Raw genomic sequence first — 27,493 nt, 5'->3', positions numbered from 1 at the left:
TTCATGTAAACTAGAGACTTGATTAGATTCAGAATGAGTTTTTAGCTTTTGGGTTTTTTTTTGGGGGGGAGGCAAGCATACACCTTATTCTATGTATCACATCAGGAGATACTTAAGACCGAGATGTCTCACTTTTAGTAATGTTAAAATTGATCAGTGGGTTTGGGCCTTTTTCATTTATTAACCTTTCATCTACTGGTTTTAACAGCCAATAATAATTCTTGCCTAGACCCATTAATTCATTTTATGTGATTTTTCTAACCTTAACATTGTTTTTCTAAATTTATTAGCTGGAATTTTGCTAAAAGAGAAACCTACCCTCAAAACCCTGAGAAACTGTCCTTGAAAGCAATTTGAAAAGGAAAGTCAGAAAAAGCATGCTTGATGTTTTTCTACTCCTTTTCCAATTTTTAGCATAATGTGTTGGTGCTCTAGCAACTGCCAAAGATAACCAATTTATTTTTTCTGTACTATCATTACAAGATCATCGATTTTCACACATTTTATGTGTTCAATCCATTATAGTCATTATTCATTTGGAGGTTCAGATTGTCCCACTTTTGTCCAGTGGGAGCCTTTTCAGATTCTGTCCTTTTGACAAGATTCTGATGGTCTTTAATAGCTTTTTTGCTTTCTAGCACAAGACTTCCCAGGTTCATCTTGTACTTTTCTACCCTAGAACTGGGATAAGAAATTTATTAAAAGAGCCCTGCTTCTTTTTAGTAGGAAATGGCATTTATTAAAGGCCACACTTTGGGTGCTATGGCTATTCATTGCTTCCAAGCCTTTTAAGTAGACAGAGCTAGGAAACAGTCATTTTCTAGAAAAAGAAAAATAAATGAGTCTGTACTTATATTGCCAATTCAAATTTAAGAATGCAGGGTTTTTACATAAATTCTTTGATTTCACATTTTCTTTTTTTAAGAAAGTATCTCTCTTTTTTTAAATGCCAAAAACCTTGGTTCCTGATGGCATTGACATAATTACCTACTTGCTTTATCCTACTGTGTGTCTGTATAATAGTTTCAAAATAACAATACCAATAGAATTATAAACAATATGATTAGTGAATGCAATTTAGGATTTATTATATATCACACTAGGAATATAAAAATCAAAAACACTGTGTTCTAAAGTCACCTGAAATAGTTCATTCCTGATGAATATGCTACCAACTTATGAATGTTTTAGCTTTTCATTCTTAGGTGTTTTTTTGTTTTTGTTTTATTCATTTTATTTAAATTTTTAAAACTTATATTTACTAAGAATTGTTTTATGATTACATAAAACATTTACATGGGTACAAACTAGAAATCAACGTACACTGAGCGAGATCTAGCCTCTGTCTGTATCTACTTTCTCTTGGTTCTTCCCTACTCTACATGCTTATTATTTTTAAATTTTTCCTACCATTGCTTCCTTTGGAAAATACAAACAAATAATTAGAAAATGGTTGTCTCTCTCTCCTTTTCCTATTTAAAAGTGTGCTTTACTGTAACAGGTACACTATTCTGCACCTTGCTTTTATTTTTTAACTTAATGTATCTAGAAATCACACCCAGAAGAATATATACATTTTCCTCATTACTTTCAACAGATGCATGGTAGTCCACTGGAAGGATATATACCAGTTTACTAAGCCAGTCTCCTATTCAGGTTGCTTCCAGCTGTTTACTGTTATAAACAGTGCTTTATAACTTTATGCATTCTGCATTTTTTGCTGTATTTATGGGACAGATTCCTAGAAATAGCACTTTTGGGCCAAAGGGTAGCTGCAGAGGTGATTTTGCTAGATATTGATAAATCCCTCTCTTTAAAGTTTGCACCACTTTGCATTCCCACTATTACTGGATGAAAGCACCTGTTTTCCCACAGCCTTGACAAGAGACAAAAGTTGTCAGACTTCTGAATTCTGCCCATCTGATAGGTGAGAAATGGTATTTCACTATAATTTTAATGTATATTTCTCTTAATATGAGAAAGACTAAGCACATTTTTATCTGTTTGAGGACCATTTACATTACTTTTTCCCTTGAGTTGTCTGTTTCCACCTTTAGTCAATTTTTTAATTGGGTAGTTGGTATTTTTCTTCTGAGTTTTTACAAGTACCTTATACATTAGTTATATTAGCCCTCTGTATGTGATATAAATATTTCCCCAAGTTTCTTTTTTTTAATTTTTCTTATGTTTTATTATGATGCAATTTAAAAAATTATATAGTCAAATACCAATCTTTTCTGTTATCACTTCTGGATGTGGAGCCAAAGAAAACAGTGTTTCCTACTCCTAGGTTATAAAGGAATTCACTCATGTATTTGTTTTTATTACCTATACAATTTATTTTTTAATCATAAGTATTTCTAACCTACTTGGATTTATGTAGCTAAGGAGTATTAAGAAATACATCCATGGGGACTTCCCTGGTGGCACAGTGGTTAAGAACCCGCCTGCCAATGCAGGGGACATGGGTTCAAGCCCTGGTCCGGGAAGATCCCACATGCCACGGTGCAACTAAGCCCGTGCACCACAACTACTGAGCCTGCGTGCCACAACTACTAAGCCCGTGCACCACAACTGCTGAGGCCCATGTGCCTAGAGCCCATGCTCCGCAACGAGAAGCCACTGCAATGAGAAGCCCGCGCACCACAACGAAGAGCAGCCCCCACTCGCTGCAACTAGAGAAAACCCACGTGTAGCAACAAAGATGCAATGCAGCTAAGAATAAATAAATAAATAAATAGAAAATTATTTTTTAAAAAAGAAATACATCCATGAAAAAAAGAAATAGAAGAAGAAAAAAAATTACATCCAATTTTATCTTTTTCCACATGTCTATCCAGTGGTCCCAATGCCACTTAGTAAAAAAGCTTCCTTTGCAAAAACAAATTCTTCCTAGCCTATAGTTCTAAATAAGAAAGGCAAAACAATAAAGCTTTAAGAAGATAACAAAGGAAAGTATTTCATAACCTGGGTACAGGTAAAGATTTTTTAAACAGAATGTAGATGATGGTAACTATAAAGGAATCATCCCCTGATGATTCTTATTTTTTCTAATAATTTGTTTCCCAATTTTAAAGACAATCATGAACTTTTAATTTCTTTCATAAAAAGGTTTACTTTTCTTTACTTACTACCTGTGTATTATTAGGCCTCTCTCTAACTCACTTTTCTAATTTGTAAAATTGGATCTGTGTCACTTTTCTTAAAGAAATGAGAAATTCATTCTAAAACACTATCACACTGTTTATCATATAAATTATGATTAATAAAAACTAATTTATCTTTGATTATGTCAATATTTGTAAGTATAAATCTGAGTATTCTCACCTACTCCTAAAAATTGGCATCCTCTAGATCTGATAGCCAATAAGAAAGGCAAGACAGTGATCTATCTTACCTGGCCCTAGAAACTGGCATCCTCGAGCCCTGACAGCAGCCCATAAGTTGGCAGACAATTGCTGAGGGTTCTGGTGCTGTAATATTAGTTCTGTTACAGTTCTTTCTCCAAGTGAACGGGCTGCTCGTATGGCTCTTACACGACCTTCTTCCTCCACCAGTTGACAGTTTACAAGTGTCACCAGTTTCCTTTGCATTGGACGGCTCAGTGCACTCTGGTTCAAACTAGCTACACCTTTAGGAAAAAAGGAAACTACAGTTTTTTTCAATCAAAAAAGACAAGTCAAATTTCATTATCTATTTAATGAAAATATCTAGTATTTAACTATTAAGCCACAATTCCTAATCAGTCCCCATAAGGTACTTTCATTTTTTAACAATGACTATTTTGTCCCTGTTCTCTGTGGTAACTGCAGTCTAATTTTTAGTTACTTCGAATTTTATATGGGTATCCTATTCTCTAGGCTACGTGTGTCCCACAAAAGAGAGTAATTTGGGTTTATTTAGTCTATTCTTCATCTTCACTAAAACTATTGAAGATAAATTTAGACCTAAATAAATGAAAAAATCTAAATGTAATGATTAACAACAGCTCTAGTTTTGGGGGCTTTTTTTGTTGTTGTTTTATATATAAAACATTTAGAACACGGTTTAATGACAAAATCTTAGATCCTATTCCCTTTTCAGATTCAAAGATATTGCTCCAGCAATTCTTCCCTCTCTCCCACATCATCAATTGTTCCCTTCCTACTTGATCATTTGCATCAACATACAGTAAGAACAAGCATGCTGTTATTTCATACATCTTAAAAAAATTAATAAATCTTTTTATTCATCCCTTTTCCCCTACCTGCTCTGCCCCATTTCTTTCCTCCGTTTTGCAGCAAATCCTCTAGAGTTGTCTATATTCACTATCTCCAAATCCTTGCTTCACAATCTTTAAAACCTACTTCAATCAAGTTTTTGCCACTATCTCTTGACCAAAACTGATCTTCTCATAACAACAATTACCTCCTCTTTGCTAAATCAATGGTCAATTCTCAATCCTTATCTTATCTGACCTTTCAAGAGCACTCAACACAGATCACTCTTAACTCCTTTAAAAACATTCTTTACTTGGCTTCCAGAACACCTCTGTCTCTTAATTTTCTTCCTTCCTTCTTCCTTTCCAGTCTTCTTTGCTGATTTCATCTTTTCTTCTTGACTTCCTAATGTTAAACAGCCTAGGACCCAGTTTTTGTTTTCTTCTCTATCTATACTCACTACTTAGGTGATCTCATCCAGTCTTATTGCTTTAAATACTACCTGTATGTCAATGACTCCCAAAATTACAACTCATACCTCATTCCTTAACATATATCCACTGGTTACCTAACAGCATCCAAGTGAAGATTTGACATCTCAAATTCAACATGACCAAAACTGAACTCCTGATCTTCCTATCTAAACCTAATGTCCCTGCAGTATTCCTTGTGTAAATTGATGGTAACTTCTCTTTCCAGGTGCTCAGACCCCAAAACTCAGGAGTCATACTTGACCCTGCTCTTTCTTTCATACCCACATCCAATAATTTAGGAAATTCTCTTGATTCTACCTTCAAAAAACATCCAGACTGCACTTCCACTAACCTTGTCCCGTCAGCCAATACCCTGGTTCTCCCTTTGTCCTTCTACACTGAATTCTCAACAGAGCAGCTAGTGTGACCCTTTTACCATTAGTCATATCATGTCATTCCTCTGGCTCAAAATCCTAGAGTAACACCCAATTTCCCTAAGAGTAAAAGCTCAAGTCTTTAAAATGGCCTGTGAGTCTGTACAACATCTGGCCTCACCATTCCTTTTCATTACCTCATACTGCTCTCCCCCTCACTCACCCTACTCCAGGTACATTCTCCGTACATTATCCTGTTTTTGTTCTTTGAAGACACTAGGCATGCCTTGGGGACTTTGTTATTTCTTCTGCCTTGAACAGTCTTTTCCCAGTAACCTACATGGTTAACTACCTCACTTGTTTCATCTCAAGTTCGAAAGCTACCATCTTAACAAGGTCTACACTAATCACCTTGTTTAAAATTGCAACTCACCCTTTTCCCCTCACTCTGACATTTCTGATCCATTTAACTATACTGTTTTCTTTCCACAGCAATTATCATTTATAACATAGTGCCTGGTACTTAGGACATGCTCTTTAAGTATCTGTTCAATGAATGAATGAGGTAGATAGGATAAGTTTCTCAAGGAAGCCAGTGTCCAAAATATCCAACAGTGGAAAGCACAGAGCAGATACAAAATAAATACTTGATTAATTCACTCACTCAACAACTTTTTATTACATCTATGACCTGCTACCTACCTACAGAAGAGAATTCCATTTCTGTCTCAGCACTTAACTTACTGAGCTTATATGCCTATCTCCCCAATAGACTGTGGGCTCCATGAAGACCCTAACCTGTAAGTTATGTAAGTTAACTGTAAGTGCTCCATAAAATTTAATAAATGACTAAATGAATACATGAAATTGTCTTAGTAGGATTCATTAAAACTAATATTCTGCTATAGCACCATTAGTTTAATCAGTGAATATAAACATTGTATAAATCTCAATATGTAGTATGTCTGATGAATTCTTAAATTAATAACAATATTGATTATCTCTAGAAGATAGTATAATGTTCTCAATCAAAAAGATTTCCATGATCCCTTTAAGCAAACTCATTTATCAAAACTCAAAATTATTTAATAGGGTATCAACATCAAGTCTTCCAAAATTAATGTATTACCAAGTCCTACTCACCCATAAAAGTACTTTTTTATGAACTTACCTTTACCTCCACTTAGTGGTTTTAAGTAGAGTGCCAAATCCTCAACACATTTCTTTGCAACCTCATAGTGTTTGTTCTCACCTAAATTACTTAACTTTACTGATTGATGATCTGGTACCTAAAAAACAAAGAAAAATTGAAGAAATACATTCATCCAGTTCATGCAATTGTTAATTTTATATTTGATAATAATCTTGGTGAGTATAAACTTCTAATACACAGACAATCAAAGTAGTTTAAGTGAAATTAAAGCCAAACACCTAGCCAATCTGCTTTCCAAGAACCAAGGATATCATACTTAATAGCATGGGTTGGGTGAATTAATGAGAGGAAAAAAGGAGGTACTTAATTGTACAATGTATCAATGTTATTCCTCAGGGATGATAACTATGCTATAACTTTGAAAAATGTTAACATTAGGGGAAGCTGCAGAAAGTTAACAGGTTCTCTGTGTACTGTTTTTCGCAATTAAAAAAAGTATTTCAAAATAAAAAGTAGCAAAAAAAGGCAAGAACTTTTTTCCCCCTAAGCACTTGGCACCTGCTTCCTATATAACTTACTTATTATATTTATTGTTTATGGTCTGTCCCCCCTTGTTCTCAATGAAAGGTCAAAACTTGGGTAAAACCTTGGGCAGCTCTGCAACTGCTACAAATGATCTTGAGTAAATTATTTAACTGCTCCAAGTCTAGTTTGTACTGCTCAAGATGGTTTCTCTATCTGCAAAATGAAGATGAAAATCCCTATTTCACAGTGCCATTATGAAAATTCAATTTAATTCACAAATATTTATATTCATGGAGTGCTTACCACGTGCCAAGCAGATATAGGCAGTAGGCATCTATCAGTGAGCAAAACAGACAAAATATCTTGCCCTTGTGTAGCTTACATTCTAGTAAAGAGGAAGCAGCCAATAAATTTTAAAAAAAAATAAATACATAGTATGATAGAAGGTGGTCAGTAAAAATTCTACAGCAAGGATAAGGGGGATTTGAGAGTGTTGGAGGGGGATTGCAATTTTAACAGGGGTGGTCAGGATAGGCTTCCTTGGGAATCATGACATTTGAATATAGACTTGAAAGAGGAGAGAAAATGAGTATCTTAGGCAAAATAACAGTCACTGAAAAAGCCCTCAGGTGGGAACAAGTTTGGTACATCTGACAATTGGTTAGGAAGCCAGTGTGGCTTAAGCAGAAAGAGTGAGGACAGAGCAGGAGATAAGGCTGAAAAGGTAATAGAAAAGGTAATAGAAGTCATATTGTAAAGACCTGCAAGATAATTTAAGGACCAACTGAGAGAACATTTATAAGTGAAAAAACACAATACCTGACCTATAGCAGATGCTAAATGATAGCTAGTATTATTACAAATAATCTACAGTATTTTATTGAATCTAAGATGCCACTGTTTGCAAGAGGCACCATTGTTTTATGCACCATTAAGGAAAAAACTGCCAATTAATTTATGACACACTATTGATAAATAGATGCATCTTGATTTCAGAGTGTCTAACTGGATTATGAACACTGAAAAGAAATGTGCTTTAAAAGGAAAACCTCAAATATCAAGACACTAAAGGAATGGAGTATTTTAATTCACTGAATTTTCTAAGAAGTGATTAATCAGAAAAATCCTTACTTTCTTGCTTTAATATGTAGTACATGAAGTACAGAATTTCATCTTCTTCCTCACCTGTAAAATGGGGATAATAACTACCAGAAGAACTATGACAAGAATTAGTGATAATAGATGTGGACTGCTTACTATCATACCTAACACAAAATAGGCCCTCATTATATGAAAATTATGATAAATCTAGGGTCTTGCTGATTCAGTAAAATGATAAATAAGATATGCTATTTCTATAGCATATGAGCATAAGCAGAAACTGCAGAATTTGTTACTGACACTCTAGAAATTGGTTTTCTATATATACATCTTATATATGTATATATACCTATACAGACGTATTTTCTCATTTATAATATCATCCTAAAAGTCAAGTGAAGTTTTAAAGAAAACCAAAAAACCTCCACTTAAGGGTTATAGATGGTTGATTTCTGGCCAAAGCTTTGATTACATTTCTTTTCACGCACCCTAATGACTAAATATTTACATATGCTTATACAAAAATGTTTCTTATCCACCAAAATCACTTAAAAACATAACTTTTGGGGCTTCCCTGGTGGCGCGGTGGTTGGGAGTCCGCCTGCCGATGCGGGGCATGCGGGTTCGTGCCCCAGTCTGGGAGGATCCCGCGTGCCGCGGAGCGGCTGGGCCCGTGGGCCGTGCGCGCTGGGCCTGCGTGTCCGGAGCCTGTGCTCCACGGCAGGAGAGGCCACGGCAGTGAGAGGCCCGCGTACCGCAAAAATACAAACAAAAAAAACAAAAACAAAACAAAACAAAAAAAACATAACTTTTGACCACAACACTGAATACAAAAAAGTATATAATTATATGCAATTTACAGTTTTGCATAAGGATTTATGACATTATCTAAAGAAAATCATTTGCGGAATACAATAATGAAAATCAGGTATACTGAGTATTTTTTATGTCTCAAATATCCCTAAACATACTTTGTACCCCTTGATGAACAAAGTTCTATAATTATTACTTATATCAAACACGTAAAATCCTGAAAGGTTACCTGGGCTCCAACTAACTGGAGAAGTGCGAAGTTGACAGGAAGCACATCAATGTCTGTGTTGATGGCAGTCTGATCAAAAGGACAAGCTTTTCGGTGAAGTTTATTCAAGCAGGTCTTGCAAACAGTGTGTGAACAACCTAAACTGATGGGTTTGTGCACATTCTCATCAAATTCATTATAGCAGATTGGACAGGACAGAAATTCTGTCCATTGAGCTGCCTGCACAGGCATTGTGGAAGCTGGATGCTCGGGTTAGCAGTCTAGCAGATCATTATTTTGCTGGGTAGTGTTTTGTAAGCTGGAAATGGACAAAAGTAAGAATTAACCACATATTCATCATTCACCTTTCAAGAGTTAACTGCTTAAGTCAACCATCACAGCTTCAAAACCTAGAACACTTTTTTTTAAAAAATAAATTTATTTATTTATGGCTGTGTTGGGTCTTCATTGCTGCGTGCGGGCTTCTCATTGCGGTGGCTTCTCTTGCTGCAGTGCCCGGGCTCTAGGCGTGGGCTCAGTAGTTGTGGCGCACAGGCTTAGTTCCTCCACGGCATGTGGGATCTTCCTGGACCAGGGATCGAATCCGTGTCCCCTGCATTGGCAGGAGGATTCCCAACCACTGTGCCACCAGGGAGGCCCAAAACCTAAAACAATTCTGAATAATTCTATATGCTTTGAACATCTTTTTCTTTAAATCTATTTGCTGAATTAAATTTCTGAAAAGTTTTTGTGCAAAAACAATATCCTAATAGTGCTCCTTCTGACTAAACATATTTATATCAGTTGCGCATCAAAGCTTTCATGTATTTTTCTTAATGACCACATCAAATAAACAGATTAACTTTCCACAATTTCATTTTCAGAAAAATAAATTACTTTGGATTGCTAATTTTAAAAAAAAAGTGTTTCCCTTGGATATCTACTACCCCCAAGCATAGTAAGATATGACCTAAGAGTTAGTGAACTCTGGAAATACTGATCCAAACAAAATCACGGTGAGTCAGGAGTGAAGGAACAGCTTTGCCACCTGAATGACCAAGTCAGTCAAGGATAGTTCACCTTGGCAGTTTCGCAAAAGAGGAAATCTCTGGTCAGGACTTGACTATGAGGCTAACTAAGGTACTGAAAAAGTATGAGAGAAGACTGTTAATGATAGAGCCATTTGTCCATAAATGAAAGAATGATGCTAACCTTAAAATACAGTGCCAAAGTAAAAGAAAAAAAAAAGAAAATACAAATCTTGAATGTAATTCCCTACAATACTTTTCACAAAACATATCAGTGATATATATATATATATATATATATATATATATATATATATATATATGACCCAAAAACTGTCAGGTCCAATGAGCAAGATGTTGAAGAATAAAATAATATTCTTATCTAATAACTCTAAACAGAAAAACAGCAAAATACAGTTGACCCTTCAATAATGCAGGCTTGAACTGCCCAGGTCCACTTATACACATATAATTTTCTTTTTTTTTTAAATAATGCTTTTTTTTTAAACATCTTTATTGGAGTATAATTGCTTTACAATGGTGTGTTAGTTTCTGCTTTATAACAAAGTGAATCAGCTATACATATACATGTACATAACATATACATATATCCCCGTATCTCTTCCCTCCTGCGTCACCCTCCCTATCCCACCCCTATAGGTGGTCACAAAGCACAGAGCTGATCTCCCTGTGCTAATCTCCCTGTGCTATGCGGCTGCTTCCCACTAGCCATCCATTTTACATTTGGTAGATACACAGATATTTCTCAGTACTAAATACTACAGTACTACGGAGTATGGCTGATTGAATCCACAGATGCAGAGGAACCATGGATGCAGATGGACAAGTATAAATTATATGTGGATTAACCCCAGCATTATTCAAGGGTCAACTGTTTAAATTTCTATCTTTATATATGCATATGATTAAAAGGCACACGGAAAAACATGACTGATTTTTCTTTTCTTATTCCTAAGATTAAAACATTCCATAATTTTTAATAAAATATTTAGTATCAAAACCTCTAATTTAAAATCTTTAGATCCTGGGACTTCCTTGGTGGCACAGTGGTTAAGAATCCACCTGCCAGTACAGGGGACACAGGTTCGAGCCCTGGTCCAGGAAGATCCCACATGCTGCGGAGCAACTAAGCCCGTGTGCCACAACTACTGAGCCTGCGTTCTAGATAGAGCCCACTTGCCACAACTACTGAAGCCCGCGTGCCTTATAGCCTGTGTTCCGCAATGAGAAGCCACCGCAATGAGAAGCCCACGCACCGCAACGAAGAGTAGCCCCCGCTCGCCGCAACCAGAGAAAAGCCCGCGCACAGCAACGAAGACCCAACGCAGCCAAAAATAAATACATAAATAAATAATTTTTAAAATATATATAAAAATTAAAATAAAATCTTTAGATCCCGAACTTGAACACTCTACATTTCACAAATTTTCTGCATCGTCCAATTCAAAACTTATATAAGTCTGACAGATGCTCTCTGGTGAACAAGAAATCTAGGTATTTAGGGCAATTATCAGCCAATACTTTATTTCATAAGAACGTTTACCAATCCAAATATATTAGTGCCACAGAAATTAGATGTTTAAAAATGTAATCAGATTCAGGACAGAAAAGTGTATAACTGATTCTCAAATAACCCCACACTCAAATGAGGAATTCTATTAGCCTTTATTGTGCTTTTTATGTTCAAAAAAACTAAGGTTTTAAAAAATACCTTGGTAAAAATGAATTACAGAACTTGTTGTGTAAAAAGCACCTACACAAACTTTTCCTCAAACAGCTCTGATGCAAAGTATCTAATATCTTTATTTATAAACTACCCAAATCTTGCAAACTATGTTTACTTTATTTTACACATTTCACTTTCACATTTCCGCATCTGTCAATGCCATCAATCTTAAAAAGTCTGCTTCGAACTTCAGAGATGAGCACTGAGCAGGTGAACACATCACTCCTTGAAACTGTTCAACATTTTTAATGTTTAGTCTTCTAGGCTGCCGAATTATACAAGGAAAAGACCTTTAAGGAAGGATGAATTTCATGTTAAATCTAGTGCTGAGAGCCCTAATTTAGTTAATAACTTGAACTGATAAAATATTTATCAAAACAAGACACTGCATCTATTTTTTTCTTAATGGCCACCTGTTTGGAAATGCTAATTCTGTGGGTTAGGATACCATGGGCCACTGGGTAATAGGAAACTAGTAGCAAATACTCTTTCCTTACTTAGTTTTCCAAGATCATCCTGAAATGCTTTACGTTAAAGTTAATCAGTGGGGGGAGAAAAGCCCTTTCAGTTTGAACCAAACATAAAAATGCTGCCTTTCATATTTTCGCCTACTAGTTTTGAAGTGTTTCAAATTATTCAGGAATACACTTGATAGTTTTAATATCTCATATGTGTTTCTAGGTCTAAGAACAGCAGATGTTTTAATATAATTAATGCTGAGACATTTAACTTTTGGCAGAAATCAAATAAATACCTTTGAAAGAAAAAAATATTTGCCAAATTCTCCTTCTGCTACGTGTCAGATTCTAACTTTCTGAAAGGAAAATTACAAACTGAACTTTCCTGGTAAGATACCAGAAACGGTTTGACTTTTTTAAATGTTTTTCCTCAGTACCACTGTTGATAAATTCTAGATTCCTCAATTATGATAAAGACAAAATAAAATTTTGTCTGAAACACCGAAAGGTTTAATTAGTGATGACAAAACTGACCTTTCATTCCTTTCAAAGGCACTCTGTAAATGTTTACCTAGAAAATATTTTTATAATTATCAAAAATGATAGCCTACTGTCTCTATAATTTATTTTTTTAAAAGCATCTAAATGACCCATAGCAAGCTAATAATATATATTGATGTGTAGAACTCACAGGTTTATACTAATACATGCCATAGTAACTTACTTGAAACTATGAAAGTTCTAAATTGCTAATAACATTTATATTTAACAGTAAAGTAAGTATCCATCCTAAAGATACTCCCAAAACATCTCAAACTGAGATAAAATGGCTTAAAAAGCCCATACCTCTAGATATATAAAGGGACTACTTAAGAAAAACATTCAAATTAAATTATTTGTATTAAGTCATTTTATTTACTAGTTACTAAAATTGAAGAACAACAAGATAAAGCATAGGAGTGAGAAATACTATATTAGAGAGGAGATCTTAAACAGATTTTTACTCAAGTAATTTTTCAGGCTGTAAGTTCCTTGTAATGCGTACTAACTCATAAAACAGGAAGAGTAATAGACACCTCTTACATGATGCAAATTAGAAATTGCTTTATTAAAGGCAAACTGCTTATCACCTAAGTACTTTCATTTTCTTAGTCCACCATGATATTATGCACTCAGTTCAGGACCATGAAACATGATTTTAAAATGTCAGAGTAAGGTTTATGCCCCATTCACTACTGTATAATAAAAAAATACAGTATTTCACAATTCTCTTTATACAGATGTAAACATTAGGGCTCAGGTCTGTTAATTAAAACATTGTTTTCATTTTAGTTCACCCATGTGAGAAACTTAAGCTACTGAAATGGACTGTAACAGTACTTCGCAATTCAGAAACCTTAAAAATAATTAGTTTTGGACTTTAAAAATTATATTTAAAGCATCATAGATACAATTTAGACCTTAACCTATAAAACTAACAAACAAAACCAATGAAAATAATCTGTAAGTTCTAAAACTCAGTATTCAAACTTATGAAAAGGACTGGAAAAAAGGAACTAAATTACAATGTTAAAGACTATTGGGCTTCCCTGGTGGCGCAGTGGTTGGGAGTTCGCCTGCCGATGCAGGGGACACGGGTTCGTGCCCCGGTCTGGGAAGATCCCACATGCCGCAGAATGGCTGGGCCCGTGAGCCATGGCCGCTGAGCCTGCGCGTCCGGAGCCTGTGCTCCGCAACGGGAGAGGCCACGACAGTGAGAGAGGCCCGCGTATCGCAAAAAAAAAAGACTATTATACGTGCTTCAGTATATGTTATGAAAGATATATGACCCAAGTTTTACTTCTAAAATCCACTATGGGGTTGAACTCAGTTTTTTAATGAGATTTAACGTTCAATGTCTTCTATTAGAACAGTAATGGGATAATTTTCTATTTTAACTAATATAACCAATAAAGTTTTGCTACTTTAGTGATGACTACCTGAAAAATACTTTTTTTGAGATAGAACTTAATTACTCACTTCTGCCTATCAAATAATGGCCACTGGATAAATTTACCCTTCATATTATCAAAGTCTTTAGCCTTTTGGTTATTCTGATTATAAGAAGACATTCTGGCAGGAAATTTTTGGTTTTCATGCATCTACTTCTATTCAGATAATTTATTTCTTGGAAGAGCAGTACTCTAGAACTGCACTGTCCAGCAGAAATATAATGTGAGCTACAAGTAATTTAAAATATCTAGTAGTTGGGAGGGAGGCTCAAGAGGGAGGAGATATGGGGACATATGCATGCATATGGCTGATTCACTGTGGTGTACAACAGAAACTAACCAGTATTGTGAAGCAATCATACTCCAATAAAGATCTATTAAAAAAAATAAAGAAAAAATAAAATATCTAGGAGTCACATTAAAAAAAGGAAAAACAGGTGAAATTAATTTTAATAATAATTTATTTAACCCAATTTATCCAAAATATCATTTCAACATGTAATCAATATAAAAAATTATATTTTTAATTCTTTTTTTTTGGACTAAGTCTTGAAATCTGGTGTGTATTTTACACTTATAGCACATCTCAATTCACACCAGCCGCATTTCAAGTGCTCAATTGCCACATGTGGCTAGCGGCTAGTGTTGGACTGTGCAACTCTAGAGTACTTAAAATTATAAAGTAATACTCAAAACTAATTTTTATTAAGAATTTGAGGTTAAAGTTACATCTACACTTAGGAAGGTTTTCATAAAACTAAAAAGCCTGAAGATCATAAAGATGTAACTTAACATTTATGAGACTAGGTGCAAAACATTATTTTAAATTTTCAGCTGGCTTTATTTTACTACATGCTTCCTTTTTGCATCAATAGAAAATGAAACTTCAACCCAGTCCAACCAAAACAATAAACAAGTACTTATTATAATAAGATCTTATTGTAAGTTTATTTATCATTATTTGATATTGCATACAATGTGGAAGTTCTATTTCTGAATATAAAATTCTGTGTAAAGAAAAATGCTTTCCCTCCCAAAAGAATTTTTTTGACATTTTTTAAACTGGAAGACACAGCAAACTACAAAAGCAGAAAATGAATTAATGAAAACATATGAACAAAGAACATAAGTCTTCTTAAATGTCAGGTTGACCCCACAGTAATAACAGATCAGGAGTAACTCAAAGAATCCACTAATGAACACGACTGCAATTAAATCCTCAAATAGGCGCCAATCTGAATTATAACATCTGCTTTTTCTAAACATGTCTGGAATGTATGTTTAACATTTTGTCCTTCTAGCTATTTTCCAAACTCTAAAAATTTGGAAAACATCAATCTCCAAATCAACAAAAACAGCAATATTGAAAGATGGTCTTTGACAGGATGTAATGGCCTCGATTTCTTCAAGAACTGAATGTGGAAGTAAACAACATAAGAAAGGGATGTTATGTTAGAACAGTGGTGCAGCTTTTTAGACAGATAAAAGAATCCATGAAGTCTTCTTAATGTTTCGAGAAGCCACAACTAAATTTTTATGTTTAACTATAAACAGGCTGCACAAAGCTAACTAAAATACTTCTTTCTTTGCTTTTGGGTATAATTATATCAATTTAGTGTAGCAACATTAACTTTCTCAAGTTAATCAAAAGTTCCTATTGGAACTTAAAAGTTTGACTAATACAAAAATAGAAAAAAGATTACTCAAGCACTTTATTTGGGATACAAAGTCATTCTAACACAGGTGGTGGGAGGAAAGTAGGAATTAAAAAGAAAGGGCCTAGCTAAGGGGAGAGTAGGAATTAAAAGGGAACTAGGTAGTTATTTTAAAAACAAAAAAAGAGGGTGGGAATCATGAAATTAGATCTACTTTATGTCAGTGATTACTTGAGGCTATTTTGATGTCAAGGTTCTATCTGCCGGTATCTTAAACTGTTCTGTGATTCCAAGGATGGAAATGACAGCTACCCCCATCTTCTTCCTTCCTGAAAGCTAAGAACAGAGAAAAGTAGAGCTGCTTCTGAGAAACAAAGATGCTTTCTACCATTCTTCTAAGATGGTGGAAGAGTCTCCTTAAGAGGCTTCCCCAAGAAGGAAAAATGAAGGAGGGAAAGAAAACCATAGCAGAATTCCCTGGCTGTTTCAACGCCATTGCTCCGTCACAACCACTGTGCAACCACTCTGGTCCGGCCCTCTCCCTCCCAGGAGGTTAAGCCCTCCCAGGGCATTGTTTAGCCAGGGTCCCTATTTACCACTCAGATCGCCTCCACCATTCCTGCTTTAGGATCTCGGGAAGCCCCAGGGCAGAAAGCCGAAAAGCCAGGAGAGGACTTGGTTTCGAGGACCTCCTCCAACCCCACTCTTACTAACTGGTGTAGAAAAGGGAGAGGGAAGCCTGGTCTTTGCTTGCATGGGTTCCTTAGGGGCAGAAGCGTCCCCTCGGCCGGTGTCGACCGGAGGTGGCCATTAGCGCCGAGCGCTTGGTACTGAAAAAGCCCTACCGGGGCGAGGGGCCTCCTCCGGCCCGAGACTCCGGGCCCGGTCCGGGTGTCAGGTGCGGCCCTCGGTTTCCTACCCTCGGGGCACCGGCGACGACAGCGCACAGACCCCGGGCTGAGACCGGTCACCCGCCCGACCGCCGGGGACCTGGGACCCAGGCTGGCCCCGAGCCGCATCGTGCCCGCCCCCGCCCTACCTGAGGGGGACCGGGCGGGGTCGCTAAGGGCCGCTCCCGGGAGCCCCGCGACCGCGCGGCTCGGCGACGGAGGCGCCTCGTCTCGCCGGGGCAGAGCTCGGCGGCGGCTTCACGGCCTCAAACTCCATCGGGAGGTACAGGGACAGCCCCGTTGGCGGCGGCGGAGGCCGCGACGGGGCTTCCTCCTCCCTCCGCCTCCGCCTCCTTCTCCTTCTCCTCCTCCTCACCAAGGAGGCGGACCTGGAGGGATTCCGACCTAGTTCTCGCGAGAAGATACTCCCCACCTCACGCGAGATCACGCCTGACCGGGAGCTGGGGAGGTGGAAGGGAAGCGTAGTAGCCCCCGCCCCCCGGACTGCGCATCAGTTTTCCTCGGGTCTACAGAACCACCCCTTCACGTGACTAGGGAGCTCTGGAGCACTGTGGGAGGTGCTGTTAGGAGGCCTGGGCAAGCCGAAGAGCTTGATGGGAAACTCCTTGTACATTCATATGCGCCTCGAGCCAGCCTCCTAGACACTGGTTTGAGCCAGTGTCTGACTCCCACTGTGGAAGGCGTGGTATGGATTGAGCATAATCTGAGGCATCTGTATTATATTGTACTCACTCTCTCATAATTAAATGCTGACAGGTTCCCTCAGTCTCTCCACATAGGGGCCAAGCAATCTCCCTATTTTATTTAAAAAAAAATTTGTTTGCCTGGCACTAACGCCTTATCCCTTTGTTAAAGAGAGAATTCTGGGCTCTTCAGAAGATGGCAGGGATAAAAATTCAGTCACAAATTCTGGCGTCAATATCTCAATAAATATTTGTTGAAGGATTTCTTTTCATAGTAAACTGCAAGGTAGAATTTATTGTTTTTATAGATGAAGAAGCAGGCTGGGAAGAGGGATCAGGGAAATACATTAGTGGACTATATTACGTGCCAGGTCCTGAGTTACATAATAAAATTTTTAATTTTACTATTTTGTTTCACATGCTCATCAAAATAATCCTAAAAGGCAGATACTATGTACTCTGTTACTGATGAGATACTGAAAAACACAGGTTAAGAAAATGGCCATGAATTTTAATTAAACAAGTCACTTTCCAATGTGAAACCAGATGTCCAACAAGAGCGTTTATGGAAGTAAACCCACCACAAATTAGAAGACATATGGAAAAGTAGTTTATAAACTATAATGAGTTTAAATATATATATACATATGGTTATTACTACCCAGATGGCAGGAAAACATCAGTGTTTTTAAAAAAAATATTCATAGGCCACATCAAAGATTTTCTTAATGCATTTTTATCCCTTTCAGTCACTTCTCTTTATGAAATATATGCCAACCCAATAGAAAGGTTCCCAACAATGATTCATTTGGTTCACTGTTTTCCATTCAACTAGATAGCGATGGATATATACATGTCTTTTTTCCATTCCACTGGACAGTGGTATGTGATAATGTGATAATATTTTTCAAAGGTGACCTGATCACACTTAAAATTTCAATTCCAATTCTCCTTCCCTCCCTGCTTTATTTTCTCCAACTCCGTTTTCAAAATCTGACAGTACATTGGTTTTACTTGCTTACTGTCTGTCTCGCTCCAGTACAACACAAGTTTCTTGAGAGTAGGGATTTTTGTCTGTCTACCTAACTTCTAATACAGGTATATATTGTAAAGACTCTGTAAATATTTGTTGAATGAATGATTAAATGAATAGCCAGGAAAAATAGTTTCCTTTAAAATTCACAGATTAGACAAAAGACAAAACTCTCCATTCCCATCTCCACTTTATTATTTCTTATGTAAACATATAGGATAGTTACATCCAGGGAAAAATGGCAAGGATTTTCTCTTACACCAAAGTAACAACTGTCTTTCCAAGATCCTTTATACATAAATCCAGTAAATGAAGAGGCTGAACCAAAACATGCTGCATATTTTTCCCATCATATCAGAAACACAAAGAACTAAAAGTGAATGTTTTCAGTGAATAAATTCAACACTTTACTTTGCCATACCTGCATTTTAAAAAAAGATTTCATTTTCCTGAAATTGTTTAGAAACATCATGCAAACAGACACTCTCCTAGGAATGATTTGAGATCCCTCTGTGCTACCGAACAGGAATAAATAATAATAAATAACAACCATCACTTTCACAAAACACCCCTTCCCCCTAAGCAAAAATCTCAAAGTGCTTACAAAAAATTTCACGAGAATCTTACAAGGCACACATAAAGCATAAACATAGTACAACCATAATTTTTTCAAACATCAAAGATAGATACCAATTTCTAAAAGAAAGTTTATTACTATTCTTTTACTCTCCCCTCCCATTTCCATCCCTCCCCCACAAAATATCATCCTAGGAAGCAAAAATAAGAAAAGTACTTCAATCACAAACTATTTCTGAAAGGGAAGTGTTCTCATGCCTACAAATGGCCAATCATAGGTCAAATGGGAAAGAAAATTGAGCGCTGTGCTATCAAATTCTCCAGTGGAAGAAAAACACTCTTTAATTTAGAAAAGTTTTGTCTCCAATGGAGTACTAAATAGCAACATTCATAAAGACACAAAACTCTCCTCACTTGCCTTTCCCTCTGTTCTTAGAAACTCAGGAAGATTTAAATATAAAATCATAGAATTTTAGACCTGGAAATGATCTTACAAATTATCAAGATCAAAGTTGTTATTTTACGTATAAATTTAAGAAAAGCTCAAGGAGAGGTGACCTACCCAATGTCACTAACTAGTGACCTGGGAATTATGAAGTTGTTTTTCTTATCTAACACTAGAGCTGGATTACTTAAAATCTCTCCCAGAGTTAAAAATCTATAAAGAACATATTTTTCACAGAAGTATCACAAAAAAGATATTTAACATTTATAACAATCAACATGTGATTCATCACAAAATTCATTAAATGGTACAAAGTATATTACATTTTAAAATGTGGAAGGGCTTCCACAGAAACTAAACGTAGCAGAAATTCTAAATAAAGCTGAGGTGAGTAGAGGAGGAACAGAACATCTTGAAATAAGATGTATCCAGTCAGGCTTCTTTACAAATAGTTCCTGTGTTTTAGAAACTATGATTTTCCCTGCACTATATTTTTATCTTGTTATAACAACAAAAAGTTTTGTGTTATATGTGGACAGGGATATTAGAGAGCAACGGCTCATAACACAATTTGAAATATTGCTCTCAGTGAAATAACTACACAGTCATGGTTTTGCTTTTGGCACATTTCTGGAAATACAGAATAAAACTCTAGGGAGGGCTTCTTTCTAGGGTAAATTTGTGCTGTGCCGTACCCTGCTACCCTTCCTGTTGGTGTGGGACTCTCTAGGGACCTAAAATCCCAGCACCTGGCCCTCCGCCCCAAGTAAATCCGGATGTGGCCCTTACTGGTCAGATTTATTCCAGGCCTGAGTGCATTCTTCTTCTCTTTTCATATATTGGAAAGTTTATTTGCCTGCAGGATCTCGGTTCCCTGACCAGGGACTGAACCTAGGCCACAGCAGCGAGAGCCCAGGATCCTAACCACTAGGCCACCAGGGAACTCCTGGGCGAGCGTGATCTGAAGCAAAGTGTGGGAAACCTCACCTGTCGGTCTCTGTGGGAGATGACTGTGCAGAATCCCTCCTGTGAGTGTCGGCAGCAGTCTGTTCCCCGTAGTGAGGTCGCCCATGTGTGCATGGTTGTGGCACAGGAAGAGGGTATGCTGATTCCAAGCATTAAACAGTACCTTTGAAACTTTCAAGATTGGCTTCAACAGCCTAAGGAAGATGCCTGGAAGAGGAAAGAACTGGAGTCTGGGATCGCTCTTTCTCAGGAACGGTTGACCTTTGAGGAGGTGGCCATAAAATTCACTCAGGAGGAGTGGGAATACCTGGACGCTGCTCAGAGGGCCTTGTACAGGGACGTGATGGTGGAGACCTATAGGTCTTCTCTAAGGAAGATCTTCACCAGGAAGACCTTGCTAAATTGATCGAGCTCTGGGGAAATCAGGGACAAGCAGTCAAGAGAGCGGAGCCAGATGAAGGAGCGCCTGGCAGCCCTCTCCACTCACGTTACAGAGCTGGAGAAAATCTGTACACGGCCAGAGAAGACCTCATTAAATCTGAGGAAATGAACACGAAATTGAAAGGAGATGTCCGTGAAACTGAGGCTAAAAACTGCCAGTTGCAAGAACGCCTGCAGCTGGCGCAGCAGGAGCTGCAGCAGACCCTGCAGATAGCAGAGGTGCTCCCCAAGGTGGAGGCAGAGCTGGCCCAGAGTGTGGCTGCACTCTCCAAGGCAAGGCAGAGAGAAAATGAATAAAGAACATAATGTTTATCGGACACTGTTGACAAGCTTCCTTCAGAATCTAACAAGAGGCTTCAGCTTCATCTTAAAGAGAGAACAGCTACTCTAGCAAAGAAGTCTCTCCTACTAGAAGTTGAGAATGCAAAAACGCAGTTAGAAGAAATGCAACATGGTAAGGATCAGCTAAGACTAAACCTGGAAGCCCTGAGAGCTTAACTGCAACAGGCAAGGCTGAGAGGAGCTCCATCACCAAGGCCGACCCCACTTGGGCAGTGTCCCAGATGTCAGGTTCCCCATGGCAGGTGGGTCTGCAGACTCCTTCAGCAGCAGCGTGGTGTGGCTGCACCCCCAGAAAGGCTGGCTGCCAGGGCTGAGTGAGGAGACTTCCAGGCCACCAGCTTCCCAAGAAGCGGTACAAGATGACAAGATGACCATAAAATGTGGAACCTCGGCCCCCTCCTCCCCGCTGTCCCTTCGGCTGGACCAGATGCACAAGGGGGTGCTGCACACAGCCAGCCCCGAGAACACCAGGGATGTGCACAACTCAAAAGGTTTGCAGGATGGCCCCGTGAGCAACCCCAGCAGTAGTAACAGCAGCCAGGACTTGCTGCCCAAAGCCCCCAGGAAGAAGGTCATCAAGTCCTCTATCAGCTCCTTGTCTGACAAGAAAGAAAAGGGCCAACCTGGACATCTTGGCAAGGAATCGTGATGACAAGGTGGTAATGCAGAGACAGAAAACTCATCTCAAGATGCCTTGGGACTCAGCAAATTGGGAGGACAGGCTGAAAAAAATCGTAAACTTCCAAAAAACAAATGATCCCATATCCAACCACTGCCCAACAGCGACCACTTGGAGACCCAAGTTCCCAACCACTGAGTTGCTTGAGCCTCATGAGCACGACATGTGAGAAACCTGCTGCCAAAAACAACTTTTTATTAAAATCGTTTTCAACTTGTTAGGAGGAAACATAAGTGGCCCACAGAACTGCACGCTTTTATCTTAAACCTGTTCAAGACAGGAACTTAAAATGAGCCTTTTAATGGTACAGGGAAGCACCCTCCCCTGCCCTGGCCCTGGTGCTCCCTGTGCAGACAATTTTTATTTATGAGTGACTGGAAAACAGTGACTAAAAGAAGTAGGAGGTATATAATTCTCACCTAACAGGAAGTCCAGAGGGTGCAGTGGGGTGTGATGGATTCTCTGCCCCTTCTACCTCCATGACCACTTAATCTTTAGTGTCCTTACAGCAACTCTAGCATTGTGCATTTTTTTCAGTCAATATCCTCATAAAAAGAAAAATAAAATGTTTTTTTGCTTTCTCTTTTTATTGTATCTCTATGAGATGATGGATCCTTACTAAATTTATTGCACTAAGTATTTCAATATATGTAAGTCAGAACATTATGCTATACACCTTAAGCTCATAAAGTGATGTATGTCAAGTACATCTCATAAAACTGAGGGGGAAAAGGCAAATAGAACACTTCAGGAAAAATGAAAAAAGAAAACTCTAGGGAGGGTTATAAAAATTGCATTAATGTAAATGAAAAAAGTTATTAAGAGGATACTAATAGCTACCCATATTTAAACTGCTCATCTAGTGACAGTAAGAAAACTAATATATATTGCCAATTCAACACAGAAAAAGGAATGAACTACTGACACACACAGGAACATGGATGAGTCTCAAAGGCATTACACTGAGTGAAAAAAGCATACCAAAAGGGAACATGCTACAGATTTCCCTGGTAGTCCAGTGGGTAAGACTCCGTGCTCCCAATGCAAGGGGCCTGGGTTCGATCCCTGGTCAGGGAACTAGATCCCACATGCATGCTGCAACCAAGAAGTCTGCATGCCGCAACTAAAAGATCCCGTGTGCTGGAACTAAGACCCAGTGCAGCCAAAAGAAAGAAATAAATCATAATTTTTTTTTAATAAAGAGGAACATACTATAAGGTTCCATTTATGATATTTCAGAAAAGGCAAAATTATAGTGATGGAAAACTGTTGCCTGGGTTTAGTGCTAGGATGAGGAGCTGACTACAAAGGGGAAGCATAAAGGAATTTTGGAGGGTGATGGAATGTTCTGTATCCTAATTGCAGTGGTGGTTGCATAAATCTGTACATATGTAAAAATTCATAGAACTGTACACCAAAAACAAAGGTCAATTTTACTGTACGTTAACCAACAAATAAAATAAATTTCAAAAAGGAAACAGAAAAAATATCTTAGAGCTTCATGCCAATGGTATAATTCTACTGGCCACAAAATTATTAAATGTAACCGTATTAAATAAAATCAAGAAACCTAGGCCCAATTAATCATTTCTAAAATATATATACTAACAACTCATGGAAATATTATTGTAAGGAATATTAGCTTATGTATAAGGAAAGTCTGCTACTTCCAAATGAATTTGAATTGTGTTCCTTTATGGTTTAAAACAATAGATACCTTGGTGTTTAGTTTGGAATCCAATAGAGTTGGTTAAAAAAAAATTCACCAGTCCTGTTTTTAAAATCACTAATAATGGGTAATAGCATGTTTTAAAATTTATTTTCTCTTCCCATTATCCTAATTTATTGAAGTTATGGTATGGTTGGATTTTACACTTATATCAATTACCTAGAGACTCAAAGTCAGAATCTGGAAATAATGCTGGTCCTCTGTCACTAGAATCAAGAATATTTAAGAGGAACACTATTTCTCTAGGTAAACCACTGGTACTTATATATAATGTATGAGACGAGACAGTATCCTCTCAGCTTTAACATGTCTCCCACACTTTGGAACTGGTAGTACAAGTTCAGAAAGAATAACTTGTGTAGGTAGACCAAAAATAAGACCCAAAGATAGGGTTGGAAATGCAATATTACAAATGCTGCATTTCTATAGAAAGACTTGCCTAACAGAATGATGTAAGGCTTACATAGCAAGGTGTGATTCTAATTATAGTCGATTTTGCCTTTCCAGATCATGCCTGGGTAGTTTTTCGCCACTGCTTCTGCCATGGACAGAGGTTAAGTGCTTTTTGAGAGCAGATTTGTGCTTGAAATCCATGTCACAACAGTGGCATTTGTATGGCCGATCCCCACTGTGTATGTTCAAGTGGTCTTGAAGTGTGCTTTTAGCAGTAAATGTCTTCAGGCATACAGTACACTGAAAGGGCCGTATGCCCATGTGCCCTCGAATGTGCCGGTTGAGATTTTTCTTTTGTGTAAACGTCTTCCCACACTGTAAGCATAAGAACAGTTTATGCATCTTAAGGTGGCGCAGATAGTTTTCAACGTGAAGAAACCCCCGAGGGCACCGGGGGCACTGGTGCCTCAGGGAAAAAGCATCCTCTAGATTCTGAATCTCATTCACTGTACCATGACTTCCTTCAGTATTCTCACAAAATAAGCCCTGATCTTGATTCCCAGGAACTTCTGCCACTCTGCTCTCAACTGTAGAATTGATCAGTGAATGCTGTGTTTCCGAGAAATACATGCTTGCTTTTGAAGAGGTACAAGGCTGTGATAACTTCCCATTTTCTACATCCCCAGTACTGATAGATTCCACATGGAGGATACGAATTTCATTGTCTTTAAAACCTATGTCTACTGAAGACAGCTCTGGTGACTTCATTTCCTTTCTTTCTGATGTCAAGCTCTCTACTGCAGACTGTAAAGCATTGCTTTCTTCTTCTTTAACATGGAAATCTATGTTCACAGGACTATCCTCTGAAATTTCAATGATCTCACAGTCTTTATCTGAATTTTCTTCTTCATTCTTAACATCTGGATCAGAGGATTGACACAGGTCAGCATGTTGATTGTTATTTTTCATAGTAAGATCAATTTCCAGATATTTTGACAAAGCTTCTGTGCACTTTTCCACAATGTGAACCATCTGAAGGTAACTAGCAGCAGTCAAGTATTTCAAAAGCTCTTTCCTTTTAACTTCAAGTGCTCCAGTGTAGCAAGAGAGCAACAATTTTCTGCCAACTTCTGCACTCTGCAAGATGGTGATTCTGACATGTTTTGACTGCGTGAGTAAAAACTGATCTCTCATAAAAGTGGAGCAAGCAGCTAAAATCACCTTGTGCCCCTGGAACTCAGTGTCATTAATATAAATTGACACATCACAAAATAAATTCTGCTGTCTCAAGAGATTCATTTTCTGCAAGACTACATCTCCTTGCTGTTCAAACTGGAAGTGCAGAACATCAGACTCAGCAGCCATGGTCACAATCTAAGCAAAATAAAACATAAACATTGATGTAAGGATCGGGGATGCTTTCCTACACTGTGATAGTAAAAACAAACAATTAAAAAATCCTAAACCTAAACTGGGTAAAAGACAACTCAAATTCTAACCTGGGCACTAAGAGTGAACCCCTATATAACCATCTCAAGACCCAGAAAAATAAAACGCATTTCTCTATGCTCTTGTGGTACATTTTTCATACTTTTGTTACAGAACTTATTACGTTGAATTGTACTCAACAGTTTCTATGTCTTTCTCCTCGACTAAACTGTATGTGCCTTGTCGTCAAGGACATTGTTAATGCCCACTACTATGTGGACTTAACTCAGTTTCCCAAACTAGAAACCTTAATGTAATCTCCAAACTTCCTACGCCTCATCACTACTGCAGGTCTTCCTTCTGTTCACCTGGACCAATGCAGTCTCCTTGATACCACACTCTCCTACATTCCAAACTACCCTCCTAAATACCACCAGATTAACATCTTTTAAAACTTTTTTAAAAATTCTATTTTACTCTTCTGCTTTAAATCCTCCATTGCTCTCCTCTACCTCCAGGACAGCCTAACCTTCTTAGCAAATACAAGATGTTTCATTATTTGGCCTTCACCAACGTTATGGCTTTACCTTTCCTCTATCTTTTACACTGAAGCTTCTTTGATATTTAGATTTTCACCACTGGCCAGACAAGAAGACCCAATTACACCTCTGCACATGTTACATTCGCGCTTTCAGCTAGTGATTTGGCTGAAGGCTCAAATCAAGTAAGATTTATTCCACCCGTCTCCCGGACAGAGTCAGTTGCTCTCAGAACACCACGAAAAGGAGCCTGGCTCATCTGAGTTCCTGCAGCGAGCACAGGGGCAGGCACAGAGCAGGGGCAGCTTCGGGAATATCTGTTGAACTGAATCCGTACCACAGGTGGCCTGGAAGATCCTCCAGTTCGCCACATAGGTCTTCCCGAGCCAAGCCTGCCAGGACCAAGGTCCTGACGGCCAGGTGCCTGCAGCACCCCTCCAGCCACTCCCGGGCCGCGCCTCGCTGCTGCCCTCCTCCTCCTCCTCCGCCTCCTCCTCCGGCTTCCCCACCTGCCGGAGTTTCCCACGCGCTCACTCACCGACTCACAAACCAGAGCCGAGCTTTCCACTGCAGCGGCGGCCCAGGCCGGAAGGTGGGGTCAGCCTGGGAGGAAACACATCCGGTGTCAACTAGCTTCATTCTTTACTGGGGCCCGCTGGGCGTCCCGGAAGGACATCCTGAGACAGTCTCCCTTACTCCCCCCACGCGTGGAATAACAGAAAAGCCCCCGAATTCTGGCAAGTCCCATCTCTCCTGTCCCACTTTCGGTACTCAAGCCGGTCCCCTCCGTCAGCTCTCTTCAACATCCGAATAGCAGACGGGTTGTGAAGTTGGGGTACAGCGCGTCTGTCAGAGTACCCAGCACCGGGACCCCTGGGAGGCCCTCCCGGATTATTAGGGGCCAGGTCCTCTGCTTACCCTGAAATATACAATTTAAAAGGTGGCGGAGGTAAGGAGAGGAGAGTGCCATCGGGATCAGTACTCGAGATTGCCTAGCTAATGCCCCATCAGGATCTGGATCCCACCTCACCGCTCAACCTATCGCTTCCTCCCCACGCCCCTACCCCTCTCACTTCCTTGGCAAACCCAGGCCTTCTATCTCAACCGTTGGCCCGGCTGTTCCTCCAACATGCCCTATCCCTCCTACCACTCATCCTTCAAAATCCCATTCATCCATCGTTCATAAATCACATCATCCCTGAAGCCATCCTGAACTGCCCGTGAATTACTTGGCTCCCAATTGGGAACCAGTAAACCCTTTGGCTGCCTTAGTGACGGCAATTATCGTACCTGTATTGAAATCTGTGTCCCACCTAGGCAGAGGTATTTAGGACAGTGACTTACTGCTCCTTGCATTCCCGAAGTCTAGAACTTAGTAGGCATCAAGGATTTGCCAAATGAAGGAATGTCTCAGCTAATTCTTAAAAGCAGTTGCTCCATCCCCTCAGTCAATAGCACAGGAGGAAGTAACTGACCCTAGTAACAATTTCTGGTTAGCCCAGATTTGCTTCTGAAGCCAAGCTCAGCGTGCTTGATTAATGTCTTTTCAAGAACAGGAGTGAAGAAAGCATTCCTGTATTCAAATTCAAGCAATTGGAAAGGG

The 27,493-nt window shown here is 38.6% G+C and overlaps 2 protein-coding genes and 1 pseudogene across 8 annotated transcripts in view; 1 reads left to right on the top strand and 2 right to left on the bottom strand.

Annotated features, from left to right (window-relative positions):
* Window positions 1-16,964, bottom strand: part of RC3H2 (ring finger and CCCH-type domains 2) — a 63,984-nt gene extending 47,020 nt beyond the window's left edge. For all 6 annotated transcript variants that reach the window (XM_060154401.1, XM_060154402.1, XM_060154404.1 and 3 more), the window contains exons 1-4: window positions 16,765-16,964; window positions 8,868-9,165; window positions 6,218-6,335; window positions 3,398-3,631 (exon numbers count right to left, since the gene is read on the bottom strand). In XM_060154401.1, the coding sequence (XP_060010384.1) occupies window positions 3,398-3,631; window positions 6,218-6,335; window positions 8,868-9,098 (583 nt within the window). In that variant the 5' untranslated portion in view covers window positions 9,099-9,165; window positions 16,765-16,964. The remainder of the gene's footprint in view (window positions 1-3,397; window positions 3,632-6,217; window positions 6,336-8,867; window positions 9,166-16,764) is intronic.
* Window positions 16,965-20,379: 3,415 nt separating this feature from the next.
* LOC132523138 (liprin-alpha-1-like) lies at window positions 20,380-21,879 on the top strand (annotated as a pseudogene).
* Window positions 21,880-21,979: 100 nt separating this feature from the next.
* ZBTB6 (zinc finger and BTB domain containing 6) lies at window positions 21,980-26,476 on the bottom strand. 2 transcript variants are annotated; one of them, XM_060154398.1, is made up of 2 exons: window positions 26,429-26,476; window positions 21,980-25,297 (listed from the first exon to the last, which is right to left on the bottom strand). In XM_060154398.1, the coding sequence occupies exon 2, from the start codon at window positions 25,286-25,288 to the stop codon at window positions 24,014-24,016; it is 1,275 nt and encodes a 424-aa protein (XP_060010381.1). In that variant the 5' UTR covers window positions 25,289-25,297; window positions 26,429-26,476; the 3' UTR covers window positions 21,980-24,013. The 2 variants fall into 2 exon arrangements, with proteins under 2 accessions (XP_060010381.1, XP_060010382.1); XM_060154399.1 differs by lacking the exon at window positions 26,429-26,476 and adding an exon at window positions 25,939-26,028.
* Window positions 26,477-27,493: the final 1,017 nt, after the last annotated feature.

Source organism: Lagenorhynchus albirostris, chromosome 7 (genome assembly GCF_949774975.1).
Source record: "Lagenorhynchus albirostris chromosome 7, mLagAlb1.1, whole genome shotgun sequence".
In the NCBI taxonomy this organism is placed as follows: Eukaryota; Metazoa; Chordata; class Mammalia; order Artiodactyla; family Delphinidae; genus Lagenorhynchus; species Lagenorhynchus albirostris.
This window is presented reverse-complemented; position numbering and strand designations above follow the sequence as displayed.